The 22,507-nt window shown below is 35.8% G+C and overlaps 1 protein-coding gene and 1 long non-coding RNA gene across 7 annotated transcripts in view; one reads left to right on the top strand and one right to left on the bottom strand.

Annotated features, from left to right (window-relative positions):
• The window catches only part of VPS8 (VPS8 subunit of CORVET complex), a 254,636-nt gene that overhangs the window by 151,192 nt on the left and 80,937 nt on the right, over positions 1-22,507 (bottom strand). For all 5 annotated transcript variants that reach the window (XM_077879951.1, XM_077879954.1, XM_077879952.1 and 2 more), the window contains 4 exons: positions 19,706-19,752; positions 10,805-11,027; positions 7,004-7,093; positions 3,973-4,024 (listed from right to left, as the gene is read on the bottom strand). In XM_077879951.1, coding sequence (XP_077736077.1) covers positions 3,973-4,024; positions 7,004-7,093; positions 10,805-11,027; positions 19,706-19,752 — 412 coding nt within the window. The remainder of the gene's footprint in view (positions 1-3,972; positions 4,025-7,003; positions 7,094-10,804; positions 11,028-19,705; positions 19,753-22,507) is intronic.
• The window catches only part of LOC144302522 (uncharacterized), a 113,568-nt gene that overhangs the window by 68,196 nt on the left and 22,865 nt on the right, over positions 1-22,507 (top strand). The gene's annotated exons all lie outside the window — the stretch shown is intronic.

Below are 22,507 nucleotides of genomic sequence, written 5' to 3'. Positions count from 1 at the left end.
GGTAGGGAGCAGAGGGAGAGAGAAACACAAGCAGACTCCATGCTGAGCAAGGAGGCTCACCCAGGGTTCAATCCCATTACACTAAGATCACAACCTGAGCTGAAACAAAGAGTCAGACACTTAACCAACTGTGCAACCCAGGCACCCCTTTTTTTAAAAGATTTATTTTGAGAGAGAGAGAGAGAGAGAGAGAGAGCATGAGTGGGGTGAGGGGCTGAGAGAAAGGGAGAAGAGAGAGAATTTCCAGTAGACCCCACTGAGCATGAAGCCCAACCTGGGGCTCCATCCTATAACTCTGAGATTACGACCTGAACCAAAACTCAGAGTTAGATGCCCAACTGACTGAGCCATCCAGACACCCCTGAATTCTACCAAACATTTAAGAATACCAATCCCTCATAAGCTCTTCCAAAGATCACAAGAGAGAACACTTCCCAACCCATTCCACGATGCAAGTATACCAAGATATCAAATATACTTGATACCAGGAAAAAGACATAAAAAGAATATAAAACTAAAGAATATCCTTTATAAATACAGACACAAAATCCTCAAAAAAAAAAAAAATAGCAAACTGAATCCAGCAGCATCTATAAAAGATGAATACACCAAGACCAAGGGGAATTTATCCCAACAATGTAAGATTGGCTTAACATATAAAAATCAACCAAATCTTATAGATCATGTAAAGGACACCCCACAAGATTATCTTAATATATGCAGAAAAAAACATTTGATAAAATCTAATTCTTTCATATTAAAAACACTCAACAACTAGGAATAGAAGGAAACTTCTTCAAACTGATAAGTTTGAAAAACCCAGTTTACATCATATTTAATAAAGATCATAAACATAAAGATTGAATGTTTTCCCCCTTAGATCAGGAAAAAGATAAGGATGACCACTCTTGTCATTCCATTCAACATTGTACTGGAGGTTCTAGCCAGGCCAATTGAGGGGGGAAAAAAAGAAATAGAAGGCATTTAAATTAGAAAAAAGAAATAAAACTATCTCTATTTACATGTAACATGATCTTACATATATAGAAAATTCTACAGAATACATTTAAAAAAATCAGAATAAATGAATTCAGCAAAGATGTAGGATACAAGATCAATATACGAACTCAATTTCATTTCCACACACTCAAAAAGAACATTCCAAAAGTAGAAATTAAAAAACCAATTCCATTTATAGTAGCACCAAAATTAGTAAAATAGGAATAGATTTAACAAAAGAGGTATATGATTTATAAATGAAAAACTGCAAAACACTTTGAAAGAAATTAAATAAGACCTAAATAAATGTGGGGTTTGTCCTATGTTCATGGATTGGAAGACTTAATGATGTTAAGACAGCAATAATCCCCAAACTGATCTATAGATTCAAAGCATCCTTATAAAAATCTCAGGAGCCTTTTTGCAGAAATTGGGGAAACCAAATTGACTTTAAAAGACCAAAATAAATGGAGAAACATATTATATTCATACATTAAAAGACTAAACACTGTTAGGGTGGCAATCTCTCCCAAATTAATCTACAGTCAATGCACTTTCACACAAAATTCTAATGTTTTTTTAAAAGAAACCAATGAGTTGATTTTAATGTTTATATGTAAAGACAAAGGACCTAGATTAGTCACAATTTTGAGAAAGAAAAAGTTGGAAGATTTTTTTTTTTAATTTTTATTTATTTATGATAGTCACACAGAGAGAAAGAGAGAGAGGCAGAGACACAGGCAGAGGGAGAAGCAGGCTCCACGCACTAGGAGCCCGATGTGGGATTCGATCCCGGGTCTCCAGAATCGCGCCCTGGGCCAAAGGCAGGCGCCAAACCGCTGCGCCACCCAGGGATCCCAAAAGTTGGAAGATTTAAGTATCTGATTTCAAGACTTAGTATAAAGCTACAATAGTCAAGACAGTATATCACTGGTGCAAGTACACACATATTGATCAATGGAAAGTTAACAAAGAGCACAGAAAGAAACTCATATGCTCAATTTATTTTTGACAAAAATCAATTTTTGTCAGTATTTTTAACAAAAAAAGTGTCAGGGTAATTCAATGGAAACAAGGTATCTTTTCAAAAAATGGTAAAGGAACGGATAGCTTAATGAGGAAAAAAAAATCCTTAACTTTACCTTGCATCACATAGGCAAATTAACTCAAAATGGATTACACACCTAAATATAAGTGCTAGGACATTAAATTTACAAAAAAAAAAATATGTAGGAGGAAAGCTTTATGACATTGAATCGGACAAAAATTTCTTAAACACCAAATCTAAAACTACAAAAGAAAAAATGAATAAAATGAACTTAAGATTAAAAACTGTTGTTCTATGAAAAACATGGTTAAGAAAACAAAAAGCTAAGCAACAGACTGGCAGAAAAGTCTGCAAAACATATCTTGAGAAAAAGCTTGTACCCAGACTAATAAAAAATTCACCAGCTCTGATGGGGATTCATTCACTTGGAACTTTTACAACCCACTAATATGAAGTCCAGGATGCCTCCTCCCTAACCTAAAAAAAGTGCTAAAGATTTAATCGATTAGGGCAGCCCCCGGTGGTGCAGCTGTTTAGCACCGCCTGCAGCCCGGGGCATCATCCTGGAGACCCGGGATTGAGTCCCACATTGGGCTCCCTGCATGGGGCCTGCTTCTCCCTCTGCCTGTGTCTCTGCCTCTCTCTTGCTCTGTGTCTCTCATGAATAAATAAAAAATAAAATCTTAAAAAAAAAAAAAGATTTAATCGATTAAAAAATACATGTGTGGTGTGTGTGTGTGTGTGTGTGGGCAAGAGCACATGAAAAGATGTTCAACATCACTGACCATTGTAAAAATAAAAACTAAAATCACAATGAGATACCATTATACACCCACTAAAATGGTTGAAATATTTCAAAGATTTATAGTCCAACAGTACCAAGTGCTTGCAAGGATATGGAGCAACTAGAACTCTCATATATTGCTGATAAAAATGCAAAATGTTACCTTATTTTGAAAAACCAAGTATCAATACCTTAGAAGGCAGAACATATTTACCATATAATCTATCCATTGATAAAGGCAATATAAAGGATACCTGTCGTAATAAAACTGTTTTGAATCTTGACTTTATCAATGTGAATATCCAATTGTGATAATGTGCTTTAGTTTTGTGAGATGTTATCATTGGGGGAAACTAGGTAAAGAATATACCCGATCTCATGTGTCATTTCTTACAACTGCATGTGACTCTATAATTTCCTCCTAAGCAAAAGTTTAATAGAAACAAAACTTGTGGGACACCTGCGTGGCTCAGGAGTTGAGCATCTGTCTTTTGCTCAGGGGTTGATTCTGGATTCCCGGGATAGAGTCCCGCATCGGGCTCCTTGCAAGGAACCTCCTTCTCTTCCCTCCACTTGTGTCTCTGCCTCTCTTTCTGTGTCTCTCATGAATAAATAAATAAAATCTTAAAAAAAAAAAAAAAAGAAAAAAGAAACAAAACTTGTTCACAAATGTTGCAGCAGCATTACTTAGAATAGCTCCAAATTGGAAGCAACTCAAATGTTCATCATCTGGTGAATAAACAATTGACAGTACATTCAACCTAAGAAATACCCCTCAGAAGTAAAAGGGAACAAAATATTAGATTATGCAACAACATGGATGCATCTCAAAAGCATTACGCTAAGTGAAAGAAATAAAACACCAAAGATTACCTACTGTATAAGTCCATTTACATGACATATAGAGATGGAAAGTAGCGTGGTGATTGCCTGGTGGGGGAAGCTCAAGTACAAAGGGGCAGGGACAAACTTTAGTGTGAAGCAACTTTAGCTCCTTTTTAGTTTGATTATAGTGGCGGTTATATGATTATATACAATTATCAAAATTCATACTATACAAATAAAATTGGTTAATTTTATGAAATTTAAATATCTCAAAATACAAAAAGGAGGAAAAAATTAAGACTTAGAAAATTAATACCTGTTAGTGTCCTTCCTGCATTCAGAGGAGGAGCAATGACTCTGAAAAGTTTCTGCATTAAATTAAAAAGAAAACAATCACCAATATTTTTAAGAAGGAATTATATTTTCAAAAACATAATCAAGAATCTTATGCTATTAATCACCTTTCCCTAAGGTATTTGCTACTGAGATTAAATATAAAAACTTATAATGTAAAACAAAAAACAAATGTGGCCATGAACTATTATCAAAGGATCACTGGGAATTGCCATATTCCTCAAAGAAACTATTTAATAAATACCAGTTAGATGAAGGTCTTTGTTGAGATTATAATTTCTGATATAAAATAAACTTAGGTTGTTCAAAATGCTTTGTGTTTAAAAAAGAAAAAGTAACAAAGTGAAGGGATTAATAGCCTACCAAAGATTACTTTAAACTGAAAACATCTGAACAACAGTAGACACAAAAGGAAACATGTAAATTTAAGCACAGCCTCTGAAAGCACAAGAAGATTCATGACAAAAAACTACATGGGCCTTCCTCAGAGGGAGTTACCGGTTTGGGAGAGGACATACCCTTAGCACTGGGAAGGGCAAACTAAACTGTTCATTAGCATTAAAAAGCCCAAAAAAACTAATCCATCTTTTCTTTCCCAGGGAAGCCCTAAATCCCTCCCTCCTCACTACCCAACATTTTGTTAAACTAGTATATAAACCTTTAGTTCTGGCTATCTCAATAAAGCACTCTTTACTATGTGCTCCTAGTACAGCAGTGAATAAACCTTTTCTCCTGTTATTCTGTCTTTTGTCAGTTAATTTGCAGTCCTCCCCCACCACTCTGGGCCTAAATTGCTAGAGGTAAAGTTGTCCCTCCCAAAACAAGGTTATGCCTTTACCTTAGAAGGAGCCAAAGCTAGAACAAGGGAAAGATTTCAGAGACTGTGGTAGTCATCTCAAACGTGATGACACTGTCATTCTAGAAAACCTAGAAAATCTCAAAGGCAGGACACCTTTGATTTAGACCTCTTTAAGTATGAAAATAACTAAACTTTAAACTCTGACAAGTGATTTCCTTGTGGGCAGAAAATTACACAAGAGGAATCACAGAGTACACCTAATCTCCCACTGCTAAACTCTCCAAATGACTATTTAATAACAAATACCAAGCTCTTTTTGAAAACCATTAAACTTGAAAACTTAACACAAAACAAGTCAATCTTAATAGCCCAGCAGTCCATCTGAGATGTATATATAGGTATAAATGCAAACCAGACTTTGAGGAACGAAACACACACACAAAACTAAAACTTAAAAAGCAGTAATAACAAAAACCCAGCAATCATTTTTATCACCTTAGAATGTATTGAATCAGAATCTGTTTCTAAGGATAATTTTGAGACAAACTAGAAATTGTAGAGGCTGCTTTTAGGCTTGAGCAATGGAAACCTGATCGAGGTAAGAAACCCCACAGCTACTACAGAGCTGAATGCAAACAGGCAATGCAAACAGGCTCGTTAAGCAGGTCACCTCACTTATAGCCACAGACCCTAACTGACCAATTACAGTCACAATCACTAACATTACCAAAAAAGAGAAAATTTCATATTCTCCATACCCCCTCACTCTACCCTAAAACTGTGGCCCCTTACCACCACCTCGTCAGTCTCTCCTTGCAGTCCTGCCCGCCACTCCCTTGCAGTGTATTAATAAAATTTTAACCCTTTTGCTCTGCCTTGGGTGAAGTCTTTCACCACCAGCACTACCAGCCCCCATCCAAGCAGAGCTCGTCACATTTGGTGGATCCTCCATCTGATCAGGAGACCCTCACAATTGGATACCTCACATTTGCTGGGGACCCTCTCAGGGCACTCCCCAGATTCTCTGGGAATTTCTTGAGACTTTTCTCTCAGTGGACCAACAGGTGGGGGCATCCCACAGAAATTGCATTAATTCTACCTAACTGTGGTTTAGTAGTGAGACAAAACTTTTTTGCGTGCAGGGAAGGCCTGTACCTCTTCCCAGGAAAGTACTAGACTTTGGTAGGGAAGCAGCTGAGAAGTGCTCAAGTGTACAGAATACTCACTCACTAGACACACAATCAGGGTCAAAACCAGAGGAAGAGGGCTGTGGCACTCATTCTGGAAACTGACCAAGAAAAGAGAAGTACAACCAAAACTGGAGGAGTTTTGAATTAGAGTGGTAACTCACCTACCAAGTGTGTTTAAGGAAGGCTAAAATTTCACAAGAAAACTGCTGACTTAATAATAGTGAAGCTAGTTTTGGATGGCCATTAAATATGCAAAAAAGAAAAAAAAAAGTTGTTTGGATGCCTTCTGCATCATTCTCCTAATGATGCTTCTCATTAGAGCCAGGTAATTAGTCACTAAAACAATGGGCTGACAGGGTATTACACATATCCACAATCCATGATTTACAATTCTGCCTTCAATTTAAGGCAAATAACAAGATGGATATATGGCATTTGGTTCCTTTTAAAATAAGCCCAAATCCTTTTTAGTGGTAGGGAGAGTGTAAGAAGAATAAATTATAATGCATGCTGTAAATGCTAAACAGGGAAAAGCAACCAATCAGCAATTAACAAATAATATCTCCCATCGTTATCAGGACCTTCCCCCAGCACAATGTATCTAACAAGAGTACACAGTACTCAATAGTACATTTACTACACGTAATAAGTATATAAATAAATTTCTTCTACCTTTTGGAAAACCTACTATAATATCAAAAATCTTAAATTTAAAATAAAAAACAAACAAATGCTAATAGGGAAGCATTACTTTTAATTTTATCTATTTGTTCCTTGGGATTTAAACACCTACTTATGCAGATAAAAAAGCAAGCAATGGCATAAGGTATGAAATTAAATTAAAGGCTACCTAAGTTCCAAATTAACTAAAATGCAAGTCTAATAATAAATCTACAAGAAATTAAACAACTGGATGAAAACAAACAATTCAAAGCAAATGGAGAATAGGAAAAAGCCATTAATAGACAATATTAAATATGTGTCCAAGTTAGGATGTATCTTACCTCCATTGGACTAATAAATTCATTCATGCCTCTGTTGTAGACATAGATCATGGCATCATACAGACGATTTTCCCAACACATGAGAACTACCTGTAAAAAGGAAGAGTTGCTTATTCCATACAATTCCATCTCACCAATTATTTTCTTTAGAGCTTTAATAGTGGAGAAGATCTTGAATATTTTTCCCTATTTTTTTCTTAGTGCTTCTCTGAAAAAAACTGAAGTACAGTTGACCTTTGAGCAATATGGAGGTTAGGGGGGCTGACCCCTCCCCACCTCTGCACAGTCAAAAATCTATATATAACTTTTGACTCCCCCAAAACTCAGCTACAACTACTAACAGCCTACGGTTGACCGGCAGTCTTGCTAATGACACCTATTTCATACGTTATATGTATTATAATCTGCATTCTTACTACAAAGAAGGACAGAGAAAAAAATATTAAGAAAACTGTAAGGAAGAGGAAATACATTTACAGTACTGTGCTGTATTAATTGAAAGAAGTCCACACATAAACAGACTTGTGTGGTTCAAAATCATGTTGTTCAAGGGTCAACAGTACTCAAACACAATGCCAGGGTAAGAGCTGTTGCAGGTTCAATACAAAAGTACAAGACTATTACACTTTTAATTGTACAATAGCTACTTTTAAACATCCCAGTATCTATTTTTTCTCTCTCCTCCCCCCTTCTATATTCATTTTACCCTTGGTCAATAGCTCTACAAATTACTTACTGAACACCTATATTTAGGCCCACTCCTAGAATCAGACAAACCCAGACTTAGTCTCTACCCTTACAGAACTACTGTTCATCTTGGACACTAATCAAAAAAAGGGAAGGACACAAAACAGTGTGAGCTACAATAGGGAGGATACTCAATTACACATTTAATTCATTTACAGATGTGCCATGTCATAAAGGAACCTTACTTGGTGTACAGAGTATACAGAAGATCACCCCTGAGTAAGCAATATTTAAGCGAGGGCCTAAAGAATTCACACATACGAGCCTAAAGCAGAGATGGAATCTAGAGACTATGCAGGCTGAAGCAGTACAGATGAAGGTCTTAACGTAGAAGCCTGAAGTGTTTAAAGATGGAGAGAAACTGATTTGAGAAAATATTGAGAAGAGGAACAGTAATGACTTGCAGTGTAGACTACTCTATATTCTCCTATGAGAGCTATATTATACTATAGAGTGACAAGGAAAGAGGGCTGAAGTAGAAGAGCAGAGGGTGGCAAAGGAGATTAAGCAGGAGCCAGAGAATTAAGAGGAAAAACAGAGATGAGATGTCATAGACTAAGGCAATTCTGGGCCCTCTTCTCTTCTCTCACTACCCTCTCTCAGCCAGTGCTATGATCATACATCTCTCTATACTGATGACTAACACACTTAAACCTTCAATGGCAATGTCCCCTCTGACCAATATATCCAACCACTTACTTGATATCCACACTTGAATGTCTAGTAGCTATCTCAAAATAAAATGGCAAAACAGAACTCCTATTTTGTCTCTCAAACTTAGACCCACCCAGGCTTCTAATCTTCTTAGAGGAATCTCCATCCCCCTTTATCTCAAGCCAAAACACTAAATGTCATCCTTAAATTTTCTCTTTCCCACACTTCCACATTTTTGCATCCAATTCATCAGCAAATCAATTCCACTGCCAAAATAATATCCAAAGTCAGGCCCTCTCTCTCCATCACACTGTGACCATCTCCAGTCAGGACCATCTCCTGAGCCACAGTGCCTAACTAATCTCCTTAGTCCTTCTGTAGTTGGCTCCTACTTTCAATCTGTCATCCCTAAAGTAAACCAGAGTCATCTTCCTTAAAATGATTTCCCAGAGCACACAGAATAAAATGGAAAAATCTGTATCTTGCCCTAAAAAGACCATCTCCCTCTCAATCAAGCCCCCAGCCTGTTTGCCTTTTATCAGTAACTTTAACATCCAAGGCATTATTATTATTATTATATTGCATTTGCTGTTGCTTTTACCTGGAACAATCTTCGCCAAGATCTCTGCATTACTGATTCCTTCTTGTCACTGGGATCTCAGACTTACTGTTACACATCCTCAGCAAGATTTCCTACAGTTAAGTAGTCTAAGGTAGCTTCACATGCTCTTTCTACCATACTATTAACGTAACATTTATATTTTTATACTTTTTTTTATTTTTTATTTGTTTATGATAGTCACACACACAGAGAGAGAGAGAGAGAGAGGCGGAGACATAGGCAGAGGGAGAAGCAGGCTCCATGCACCAGGAGCCCGACGTGGGATTCGATCCCGGGTCTCCAGGATCGCACCCTGAGCCAAAGGCAGGCGCTAAACCGCTGCGCCACCCAGGGATCCCTATATTTTTATACTTTTAGTTTATCTGTTTACTGTCAAATTTTTTGGCTTAAACGTAAGCCTCTGAGAAGATAAGCATTGTGCACTAGGGTCACTGAAGCATCCTCAGAGCCTGACAATCAATACTTCCTTGAATTAACAAACAAATGCTACTGACAGTAAATGTGAAAAAATGACTTGATACAGTAGACATGGAGGGCATTACTGGCTTCAGTGAAAATAAGGCTGAAGAGTTATTAGGATGTGGGAAAAATGCAAGTACAATCTAGACAATGCTTTTAAGACATCCAGCTGTGACTGAGAAGAGTGACGTATGACAGTAACCTACAAGGAAGAAGGCTTCATATGAAGAGAAGAGAAACTGAAAAGAAGGTTTTTAAAATTATTTTAACATAAAAAAGACTAGAGCATATTTACACAGTTGGGGAAAGCTAAAAATACTGGGAAGACAAGAGATGAGAAATTTCTCTTATACTGGTGATAGGTAAATAAAACTAGATTGATAAACATGCTCTCAAATCACTGGAACTATAAAAGACTATGCCAAATTATCCATACAACAGAAAGGCATATATAAAAGAGGTTATGACTTTACTTTGCAAACTCACAGCCATTCATAAAGAGATTCCAGGAAGAAAAAAATAACCATTTCTCCAAGCATTTCACTTCTATGTGATTTTGCACATTTTAAAAAACTACTTTTGGTCTAAGATCTTTTAAGTCACCAATATTTTAGCTCAACAGGCCTTACTTATTAGTATCTTTGTACCTTTCCACCTTTGTAGGAGTAGCATGCTCATTACTAGGACTAAAATGAAACTCAAGAGTTGAGAGTCAAATGTCTAACCCCAAAGTACATACTGCTCCGCAATTAAAGATGAAAAATTTATTGTGGAGACCTCAGATATACGGGAGGTATATTTACAAACAATGGGCTGGCTAATCATGCTAAGATCCTGTAATTTGCTTCCTATACTATGTTCTCCATTACAAAACTCAATGCATAAAAGTTATCAACTCTAGGCATATAAAGTAGCTTTTTGAAAAATGGCATTATACTCTTAGAAGTTAAAATATTCTACTATTCATGTGAAAGGACACAGAGTTGAAATTTACTTGGAGGATGAAAACTGTACGAGTAAAGAATGATCAGTCAGTAAGCATCTATTGAGCAACTACCATATGTAAACTTTATGCTAAGTGCTGTGGGGGATGTCAAAGAAATAGAAGAGGCGAGTAGAAGTTCATAATCCAGTTTTCATTAAAGAACAGTCCTAAGAAATATATTGACAAGCATAAGTTTAAGAGACACCTTACCAAAAGTGCTCAGTGAATAAATGAAGTTGATGGAAGGCACAATGAGGCCCAACTGGTCAGGTAAGTATACTCAACAAAGGAATGATATTTACTCTGTATATTAATAAATTTTCTATAAACTCACCTGCTGAATATCGAGGCTGGTGATATCCATATGTACAATGAGGGCTTCCACATTTTCCATCAACTTTTTATCTTGGAAATGAACAATCAAGTCTTTCATTACCTGGGGGGTCATCCCCACCAATTTATCACTTAAAATATATGGCTCAAGGCACTCCAAAAACACTCCTTTGGCCACTGAGTTCTCACTTAGTTTATCATACATCTGGCTAAATAAAAGATCCCTGTAATAAAAAGAAAAAACATACTTTTAGGAATATTCTGAGCATCCACTAAATTCAATCAGCTGCTACTTCTCTTTTTCCTATTTCAACTGTTTAAGGAAAACAGTAACAATAGAGCTTTACATTAGAAAAGCATTTTATATATAGTATCTTAACGAATTCTCCCAATACTTTTACAACCAAGAAAAGTTGAATAAGTTATTTGCAGAGAGTCACATAGCCAACGAGTGACAGAATCAGAATTTAAACTCAGCCTTCTGGGCAGCCCAGGTGGCTCAGCGGTTTAGTGCCACCTTCAGCCCAGGGTGTGATCCTGGAGACCCGGGATCAAGTCCCACATCAGGCTTCCTGCATGGAGCCTGTTTCTCCCTCTGCCTGTGTCTCTGCCTCTCTCTCTCTCATGAATAAATAAATAAAATCTTTAAAATAAATAAATAAATAAACTCAGCCTTCTAACCTAAATCCTATGTTGGGTCTATTATGGCACACTGCTTCTTAAAGACAATGGTGGTAATGTAGTGGGTAGTACAGTGAACATGATGAAGTAGAAAAAAATAGAAAAGGGACTATTCCTAGGGACACCTAGCTGGCTCAGAAAGCATTCGACTACTGATCTTGGGGTCATTGAGTTTGAGCCCCACATTCAGTGTCGAGATTACTTAAAAAAAAAAAAAAAAAAAAAAAAAAAAAAGGACTATTCCTAATTTATCCTCTCCTTTTTCTTTTTTTTTTTTTTTCCTCTCCTCTTTCTTGAGATCTAAATACTCCCAGCTGATCTAGAGTCAAAATATTTCTTTATCTAGTTCTTACCTCTTGCTTCCCAAAGGGTTTAGGTGGTGATTATTGATGAAGAAAGAAAATATTCACTATTTTTAAAAATATATCTGGAATCTATTTTACTGCAGAAATAATTTTTTAAATTAATCTAAATGCCACTACACTCAATAATTATGTTTTATTTCACATTTCTGCAAATAGTCCATAAAGTTATACTCATCATAGCTATAATTCCAAATTCTGCTTTCATGTAACGCCATGCAAGAAACATCATTCTAAGATACTACCTACTCTTTAAATTTACCATTTTGTTTAACTCACAATGTTTCGACATGCTGAAACATCAGAATTTACTTAAGTATTCCTGTAGTGTTGGGTGTATCACTTTCTTCCAGTATTTTACTGTCATGAGTGATGCACAATGAACATCTACATATAGAGTCTTTCCCTGGTGGGGGGACTTAATTCCTTAGTCATGGTGAAATTTAGAAATTTATCTTAAGTCAAAAAATATGAAATTTATTTAGAAATTATCTTAGAAATTTTTAGAAATTTTAGAAATTTATCTTAAGTCAAAAAATATGAATAATCCTGTGGCATTTGAAATCTTACCAAATCATCTTCAAAAAGTATCATAGCACCAATTTACAATGCCATCAGCAATGCAGAATTATACAGTTTCATCAAACAATTATGTTTGTTTTTTCTACTAGATAATTTAATAGGCATAAATCAGGGGCTTCTGGGTGGCTCTAAGTGTCTGACTTTGGCTTAGGTCATCTCAGGGTCCTGGGATCAGGCTCCCTGCTCAGCGAGGAGCCTGCTTCTGCCTCTCCTTCGAAGCTTCCCCTGCTTGTGCTCTCTCATTCTCTCTGTCAAATAAGTATTTTTTTTAAAGTATAAATTAAATAATATCGCTATTTTTAATTCTCTGAGTGACTGGCAAAATGAAATGTTTTCCATGTTCCCATTCATACATTGTACTGCCTTGTTTAATGTAAAAACTGTGCTGGGGTGCCTGGGTGGCTCAGTCAGCTGAGTATCCAATTCTTGAATTGGGCTCAGGTCATGGTCTCCTGGGTCATGAGATCTAGCCCCCATCCTCAAGGTTGGGACTCTGGGCTCAGCAGGAAGTCAGCTTGAAGTTTCTCTCCCTCTGCCTCTCCCCCAACTCCCCTGTATGCAATCTCTCTCTCAAATAAATAAATAATTCTTAAAAAAAATAACTGTGCTAATTCTATTTACCATTAGGACTATTTATTTATTACTAAATGTGTTATCTCTTTTTATGTGTATCACGTCACTTGAGAAAAAGTGGTAGCTGGTTCATCTGCAGGTTTGGTCTTTCATGACTAGTTCCACAAAGAGGTCAAGGAAGATTCTGGAAGGAACAGGATGGGGTCTCTGCCTCATCTGAAGTCCTGGAAGGGGAGAGATCCTAAGAGAACTGGCTACAAATGCAACAAAACCACATACCATGTTTCAATAAACAGTATCTAAAATATCCTGGGAGGAAAATTTATATCCATTAATTCTTTTTCTCAAATCCACATATCTAATTTTTAGTTTTCCTCTCTGCTTCATATTTTCCATGTTAGTTTCATTTTTTTTTTTATGTTAGTTTCATTTTAATCAATAGTCCATCACATTTTTGTGATTATCAATTAGTAACCAAGTAAAAGAAACTAAGATTAATGAAACGTTGCTGCAACAAAGATAAAGAGTAACAAAGTAACTAATGAATATAAAGAAAATGCCCTATTTGCTAGCCCTTCCACTCTATAATGTGTTGTTAAAAACAATATGCTATGAAAGATGATCATATATTTTAGTTCAACACCAAAAGCCCTAGGGAGGAAAATTAAAGAGTGAAAAATTCAGTAAACAGCATAAAAGGAAAGGGGTGGTGGAAAGGGAGGTGGGCGGGGGGTGGGGGTGACTGGGTGACAGGCACTGAGGGGGGCACTTGATGGGATGAGCACTGGGTGTTATGCTATATATTGCCAAATTGAACTCCAATAAATAAATAAATATATATATATATACATACATACATACACACACACACACATACACACACACATACACACAGCATAAAAGGTGACAAGGCAGTCCTGTTTAAAAAAAAAAAAAAAAAACAAAAACCAGCATGTAATGCTGGGAAGATTAATGGCAAAACTATATGTTTCTTTCTGAAAAGAGCCTAAAAATAAAGAAGCAGGAAAAATAAAATTCAGCATCTCCTATTGGTATCCCTACTTTAAAAATAAAATAAAATTCAAAGACACGTTTTCATCATTTTGGGAGAATATTTATTAGAACATCAAAGAAGAAGGAAGAAAGAAAAGTACATACCAAAAAAAAAAAAAAAAAGTATTTAGCTCCTGTGTTTCTTTTTATATTTAGGAATTATACTCCAGGGTGCTGACTTTGTTTCCTGGAATTCCTAACTTTAAAACTGCTGTTTATCACTTCAAACTTAGCCACCCCGCAGCCAGTATAACATAAAATCTATCCTGAGTAACAGAGAGACAAAGAGGTCTTCTTTCTACATAACTTCACTTTACATTAATACTCATATTAAATACATTATTTGGGGTCTACCATTCATAACTTCAAATTGATAGAGACAACAGCCAAATTTACTTTGTGCATTATAAATTTTGCAATTTAAAAAATATGAAGACCTCAGCTTGATTGTAAGTACAAACCCAGACTGTCAGAAACAGAGCAAGAGCATCAATCCTTAATACTTCCCAGTCTTTACTACATATATAACTGGAGCCAAATAAATAAATCCCCTGTAAATATAAGTAGGAGTTAACATATTCAAAGTTGATTTGGGCTGCTCTCCTTATATATATAAAAGTAATGGCAAAGCTCAAATGAACTATAAGAAATTCTGTTCAAAATGTTCAATTTTCTGATATAAATACCTATATCACAGTTTATCACAGTTTATAAAGATTTCCTTTAAAAAGGCATGGCTTAATTGAGGTGATGGCTGCACAACCCTATGAATATACTAAAAACTATTGAATTGTACACTTTAAAAAAAGGTAGGGATCCCTGGGTGGCGCAGCGGTTTGGCGCCTGCCTTTGGCCGAGGGCGCGATCCTGGAGACCCAGGATCGAATCCCACATCGGGCTCCCGGTGCATGGAGCCTGCTTCTCCCTCTGCCTGTGTCTCTGCCTCTCTCTCTCTCTGTGACTATCATAAATAAATAAATAAAAATAAAATAAAATAAGGTAAATTTTATGGTATATGAATTATATTTCAATACAGCTGTTATAAAATTTAAAAGGCATGGCATCTTTTCCCCCCTAGCTTTGATGTTTAAAATATTAACATGCAATTATCAGAAAACAATATCTAAAATATACAGTTTTCAACTATGCTTGATGATTAAGATCTTTCTGTTCCTCAAATAATAACATTGATGCTGAACAAGAATGAACAAACACCTTGGCTATCAAAAGACTACTTCAGATTCACTTTAGATTTAGCAGAAATATTTCTGGTTCAGATTTACATGTAATTCAAGTCATTTGAATGATGGCTTCTTTTTGGATATCTGCTTACAGTGATATAAGCTCAAAGTGGTCAAGATTATCTAGACATAGCACCTATTTTGTTTGGTCTTATATGGCTTTATTGGGATATAAATCACAGACAATAACAGCCTATTTTTAAACATTGTTCAAAATCATGATTATAGTTCAAGTAAACTCTGGACCTATTTTCAAAATAAAAATCAAAATAATGTCTACCACTGTATAGACAAAATAACAAATAAATGTCCTACAAAAAGCCTTAAGATGTATCTTTTGTCTAATACTAAAGAGAAAATATACACTACCAAATTGAAAGGAAATTGTAAAAGAAATCAAATTATGAAAATAAAAGTACAAGTCTTCAAACACAGAATTTCCTGTCACTTCTGATTTTAAACAATTCACAAAGACTATAAAACCAAATATTAACCAAAAAAGACATCTATAACATGTTGGTCAGTATGCCCTAGGAGAACAAGAAATATGGTTCCTGCCACAGTAAAAGATTTTACACTATAAAAGAATTCTTGGGGACACCTGGGTGGCTCAGTGGTTGAGTGCTTGCCTTTGGCCCAGGGCGTGATCCTGGAGTCCTGGGATCAAGTCCCATGGAGCCTGCTTCTCCCTCTGCCTGTGTCTCTACCTCTCTCTTTCTGTCTCTCATGAATAAATAAATAAAATATTTTTTAAAAATAAAAATAAATAAAAGAATTCTTAAGTATGACTGGGAATACATATGTACACTAGTTCAATTAATTACTGCTGGGTATGTGATACTATGAATTATGATACTGCAGTAACAGTGATCATAGTGTACGTCATGGTACTCAGTTAAAATCAATTCAAAATATGTATTGTGTTTATAATTGGACTCACATAAGGAACAGTATGTGAGGGGCTCCTGGGTGGCTCAGTCAATGAAGTGTCTGCCTTCAGCTCAGGTCATAATCTCGGGGTCCTGAGATCAAGCCCCACATGGGACTCCCTGCTCAGCAGGGAGCCTCCTTCTCCCTCCTCCCTGCTTGTGCTCTCTGTCTCTCTCAAATAACAAAAAGAGAAAAGAAACAGTATGTGAAAAGGGGTTGACTATAAAAACAATGTACTCTATCAGAAGATATTAATATAAAAAGCATGAGGGGGCCAGGACTGAGTGTCTAAGTGATAGCCCTAGAAGTGGAAGTTACCCGAATTTAGCTGAGTATTAGATTATGCTTTGTAAAGTTGTATTTGTGTTATACACAATTTAAGCATTCTTTAAAGCAATCTTAATGTCTCAGATATTTTGAAAAATTTGGAACCTAATATCAAAGGAAGGGAAATAAAGAAAGGGTCCAGTTAAAAAAAAAAAAAAAAAAAGAAAGGGTCCAGTTTAGGAAGAAAGATATGATACAGGATTGAAGCTACATATATCTTACAATCCTCCATTTCAATTTGTCCTAGGGAATTTTTAACTTGTCTATGGAAGTCTAAGAAAAAATTATGGAAACTATACCATTTGAGAGTGAGCACACTGAACTATTTGAAGTATACATAGAATTTTCCTATCTTATCTATCTTTAATCATTGCATGTTTGGAATGGAAGGAGACTTAAGGATGACCTAGACATGAACTGATCAACTGGCCTATTTGACCCTATATATGGGATCTTTCTGATCCCATATATAAAAAGAAAAGCCAAGATGGTGACAAGTAAGCAAGCATAAAACACAATCTAAAACACAAAAGGTAACATTTGATCCAATAACAATTCTTACATTGCTGGGTATTCTGCTCTGTCCCTTCTGCCCTTACTGGAACCTTGAGAGCAGAAAAAGTAGGGGAAAGAGAGTAAGAACACACCCTGCTGGACTACTCCCAAGCAGAAGCAGGTTCTAGTACAATCTGGTCTTCAGCTTTTGAAGTTTTTTGTTGTTGTTGTTTTCATTCATTTGAGAGAGAGGGAGAGAGAGAGAAAGAGCACGAGCAGGGCAAAAGGGCAGAGGGAGAGGGAGAGGGAGAAGACAGTCGACTCCCCAACCCAGAGCTCGATCCCAAGACCCTGAGATCATAACTTGGGCCGAAAGCAGATGCTTTACTGATTAAGCCACCCAGGGGCCTTGGTCTTCAGCCTTTGGAAATAGAGGAATCCAGAGAGAAGGAAATCATACTATGGGTTCGGGAAAATATCCATGCCCTGGATCTAGTCATGTATGAGTGGGAGAAAGGAAAGAGAGGGAAGAGCTGGGAAAAGAACCCATGAGATCTTCCTCCCCTTTGGAGGTCAGGAATATACTGTAACTGCTGATATTTCTTTCTGAGATCTCCAAAAACAAATATTGTATTTGTTTCTGATAAGCCCAGAAAAAAAAATATGGTAAGGAGTCAGGAAAATTTAATGGAAAGAAAGAAGTTGGTAAAAACAAAGAAATAATAAATAGATCCTAATTTGGTAAAAATCTAGACCAGATCTCATGTTCTAGGTTATATACTATGATTTAATGAAGTAATTACTGCATTCTGTAATTACTGCATTATAGCCAGTCCATAGATTACATAAAGTTGGAAATATTTCCTTTTCAAGTCATATAAAAAAGAAATGCTCCTCTTTCAGAAAACTTTGGAAATAACACAAAATGTTTCTGAAAAAAAAAACCTACTTTTTAATTTTCCCCTATATAATCTAGCATCTTACAATTACTAGGACCATTTTAACCTTACATCACTGTGAGAGTAGTATTCACATATTCAAGATAATGACCATAAGTCACCCTGCCAACTACAAGGCAGAATTATTTCATTAATTCAACCATCAGGTACTGGATAGTTACTTTATGCCATTCTAGGTGGAAACTATCCATTTTATAAAGATATGCCTTCTTACTTGAGGTAAAATTCAGTATTAGGTACTTCATTCTACCTTATAATTATGTCAACTTGAAATATGGGTTGACTCCAGTACTTTTAGTATTAGGAACATCTCTACATCTCAAATTCCTCATCTTAAAATGAGGAAAACATTACCTTACACTACAATTATGAGGCTTAAATAAAATATGTAAAACTGATCCATAAACTAATGAGCAGCTTTAAAAAATAAAAGATAAATAACAAAGATGGGAATATGTAAGTGGCATCAAGAGAAAACCAAGTTTTAAAAAGCTATCATGGCTCTTAGTTTTCTAGAAAACTGTAATTAGTTATACAATTCACTGTCCATTAGCTAAAAGTGAACTAGCTGTTCTAGAGATGCAAAAATATTTCTGGTAGTAAGCCTGAGGGAAATTTTTCCCTTAGGCCCCATAGAAAAGAAAATGTGTGACACAAAGCAATGTTTTCAATAGTATCCAACCATAACACAACACACTTTAACTGGGTAATTACATATAATACTGTATAGCTAAAACATTGGAATAAACTTAAGTAAATAGAAGCCAAAGCTCTTCATGACTTAATTAATGGTCTGAAATAGCAAATAACTGCCCTCTTGATAACATTCACTGATACTTTCAAAATATGATCCAATGTTTTATGATTCAGGCTACCTAAATACAAATTCATGAGTCAGCACAGCACTATACAGGGTTTTAGCAGTATCTGCACTGGATCCTCACAGTTGTTGTCTACCACTCAGAAACAAGCTAGTAGTCAAGTGCAAGAACTCAGGAGGAGCCAAATAGCCTATACAGGAATCCCATCTTTGGTCCTCAAAAGAAGTGTGAGGTAGCTTTGGCAAGCTCTTTAATGGCTTTCTGCCTCTAGAACCTCCTATGTAAAATGAAGAGGATAATAATACTTACCTCAATGTTATAAAAATTAGATAAATTAAGGCAAAGGGCCTACCTGGCATGAGGGGAGCTATTATTTTAAGTGTAAAAAAACTGAACTAGCGAAAATTGGTTTATATACTTACTATTTAAACCAATAAGGCCAAATTAAAAGTTTATTTATACTGCTGTCTTTTCAACAAAAGGCTCTAAAAGCCAATACCAGAAGCACTCTGAATTTTGCCCTTTTTTGTATGGCATGTAATACTGTGTTTTAGTGACAGTTCATAAAAGAGGATATATATACAGGATATGAATCATATACTTTTACTTTTAAGATCTTTTAGTAGGATTGCTCTTTTGTTAGCTATGTTTACCTCCACTATCTGGCCATACAAACACAAGATGATATAGCCACAGCATTTATTTTAGAAAAGTTAGTTTTACTAGGTAAATGGGCTGAAAATTGTTAATCAAACTTCTGTAAATTAAACTTTCTTAAAAAATATCCAAATTCATAGACTTCATAACAGTAAATTACAATATAAGCAAGAGGCAATCTGGGTTCAAAATAATTAATCTGACAGGCAGTGTATACTTACTTTCGTTGCAACAGCAGGCAGTAATCAACTATGACAGGTACCATGTCCTGAAGAGAAACCATAAAGAAAGCATCAGCACTACCCCTTTGTCCCATAGACCCTTGGTTAGACATAATCAAAGTGGTTTGTTTAAGACACTGGTAAATTATTGGGAGAATATAATTTTATACCATACTTTTGGTTAAGTAATTTGGTGCAATGTGTCAAAAGTCTCAAAAATGTAAAAACACTTTTACCCAGAATTACCCAGTAATTCTATCTGGAAATTTACCTAAATACATTGAAGAAAAAAAACTGTTTAATGCATTAAGATATTTGCTGCAGCTCTATAACAGAAGCAGAAGAGGGAGGAAAGGAAGAAATTGGAATTAAATATATAACATGGGAATACTGTTAACTAAATTTAATAAAATATTGTGTAGATATGAAAAGTATTATGTAGATATTACAAATTTACAAAGAGTTTACAATAACATAACATACTTTGGGTGAAAAATACGTATTTTTTCAACCTTCTAAAGAAAATTTGCAAAGGAAAAGAAAAAAAATGAGGAAAATACATCAAATTGATAATAGAATACAGTTGGTCCTGTTGGTGGCTCAGGTGATTAAGGTTGTCCATATTTTGTCACAACCCTCCAAACCAGCTATTTTGAGGTTGATTTAACTTCCCAGTTTCATAACATTTTGATTGCTTTAAATTTATCTTGTAGACTTGTATCATGTGAATGGCAACCCATAATTTTGGCCTTTTTCATGAGAAACAGTTTGAGGGCTAAACAGAAGCTTATTATTACTGGAAATTGTCAAGTAACCAAGCATTAGATTTCAGTAGTACTCTTTTTCTGCTGGCTGCAGGGAAATGGTTTCTTTAAAAAAAATAAAATCCTAGAAGGCCTAGGTTCCAGGCAGAAAAAAAAATCCCACCAGGGGAGAAGGTACTATATGAAGAAGAGAATACTACATGCTAACAGTTGTTTGACAAAACAAATAAAACCAAGGAAACATTATCTGAGAGAGGTATCAGAAGGACCTACAAACCTGAAAGGATTATGGGGTTATACCTGACCCATCCAATCTACTTCCTTTAGTCATCAATATTCCTTACAACAAGATTTAAAATCTTATTTAGATTCTTCAAAAACAGGAACTAAAATAATTGAGAAGTGTTAGATCATGTTTAAATCCTGTGAAAAGTGTTAGAGCTATGGCAAGTGTCAACCCTGTATGAGAATATAGTGGGCCAGAGAATCTGGAGGGCAAAAAATCTCCCCAGAAATGTTGGGGAAAAATTTAATAAACATTCCTTACAATACACAGCTGAGTTCCTAAGAAAATAAGGGCAATACTCAAAGAGTCTAAAAATGAAAAGGAAACTGAAAACCAAAGCAGTAAGCCCTAAGCTGTCACTGAGACTATCTTACATATTTGTTGGTCACATTAAAAGCTTGGGTTTTAATGCCAGAAAGAAGCTAAGACCTTAAGCCCTTGCAACATAAGGGATTGAAGCAAAGATCCTCCTAAAACCAGGAGTCTTGAAAAGCTGCATCCTCAGTGAAAGGAAAAGAGGGAGGGAAATCTGTCTATAAGCATAGGAAGATGACAAGAAAGACTCTCAGCCTGGACTCAGCGGGGGTAAATGTATACTCTATAAGAATCTATAATCTATATGCTGCTTGTAGGTGGATTTGAGACTTGAATTTCCACCATCTCCTTAGGATAGGAAAAATCAAGCCAAGAAATTAACATCTTAAAAGATGATTCTGAAAAAAGACACTCCTGGGGCATTTGAAAGAAGGAAATCCAAAATTTCTCTGGAGACAGTACTTAACACAGGCAAAGTAAGTTCTAATGATAAAGCCCTTCTGAAGATGTACTCAAAACAAAAAATTTTAAAGCACTGCACAAAATAATTCACCATGAGTAAACATCAACAGAAACTACAAATAGGGACGCCTGGGTGGCTCAGCGGTTGGGCGCCTGCCTTTGGCTTAGGTTGTGATCCCCAGATCCGGGATCGGGTCCCACGTCGGGCTCCCTGCATGGAGCCTGCTTCTCCCACTGCCTGTGTCTCTGCCTCTCCTCTCAATCTGTGTCTTGAATGAATGAATGAATGAATGAATGAATGAATGAATGAATGAATAAATAAATAAATAAATAAATAAATAAATGAAACTACATATAGAGGTAGACTCTTAAACCTTCAAGTATTATGAGAAACTATTAAATATGTTTAAAATATTAAATGCAAAAATTAAAGAACTGCTTGGCCTAGTACTAAGTATTAAGGATACACTTACTAGAGAGATTTATGGAGAGTGAAATCATCAGATTCATACATTTAGGACAGATCACTCTGGTGATTTTATGATGGGATGATCTGAGAAACCAAGACTGAAAGTAGAAGGCTATCATAGCAGTCAAAATGGGAACTAAACTAGGATAGTGATAGTAGACCTAAAAAACAGCAGGCAGAATTAAGAGATATTTATAAAGTAAAACTAGAGTTTGGTGACTGATTGGTTTGGGTTGGAAGGCATAGGAAGGAGTCTATGATAACTCCTAAGTTTCTAGCTTAAGTGACAGCTGAGTGAAGATGCCACAAAATGAGATAAGGAATATACGCAGAAGTGTTAGAAGAAAGAAGCTAGGTGCAGTATGGACTATGGTAGATTTGAGGAATATCTTTACTTAAATGTTGAATAATAAGAAATTGAGTAATCTGAAACATCTGGATTAGAATTATAGATTTCTAGGGGCGCCTGGCTGGCTCCATCAAGAGCATAAGACTTTTGATCTCAG

The sequence above is a fragment of the Canis aureus genome, chromosome 31 (assembly GCF_053574225.1).
Source record: "Canis aureus isolate CA01 chromosome 31, VMU_Caureus_v.1.0, whole genome shotgun sequence".
NCBI lineage: Eukaryota > Metazoa > Chordata > Mammalia > Carnivora > Canidae > Canis > Canis aureus.
This window is presented reverse-complemented; position numbering and strand designations above follow the sequence as displayed.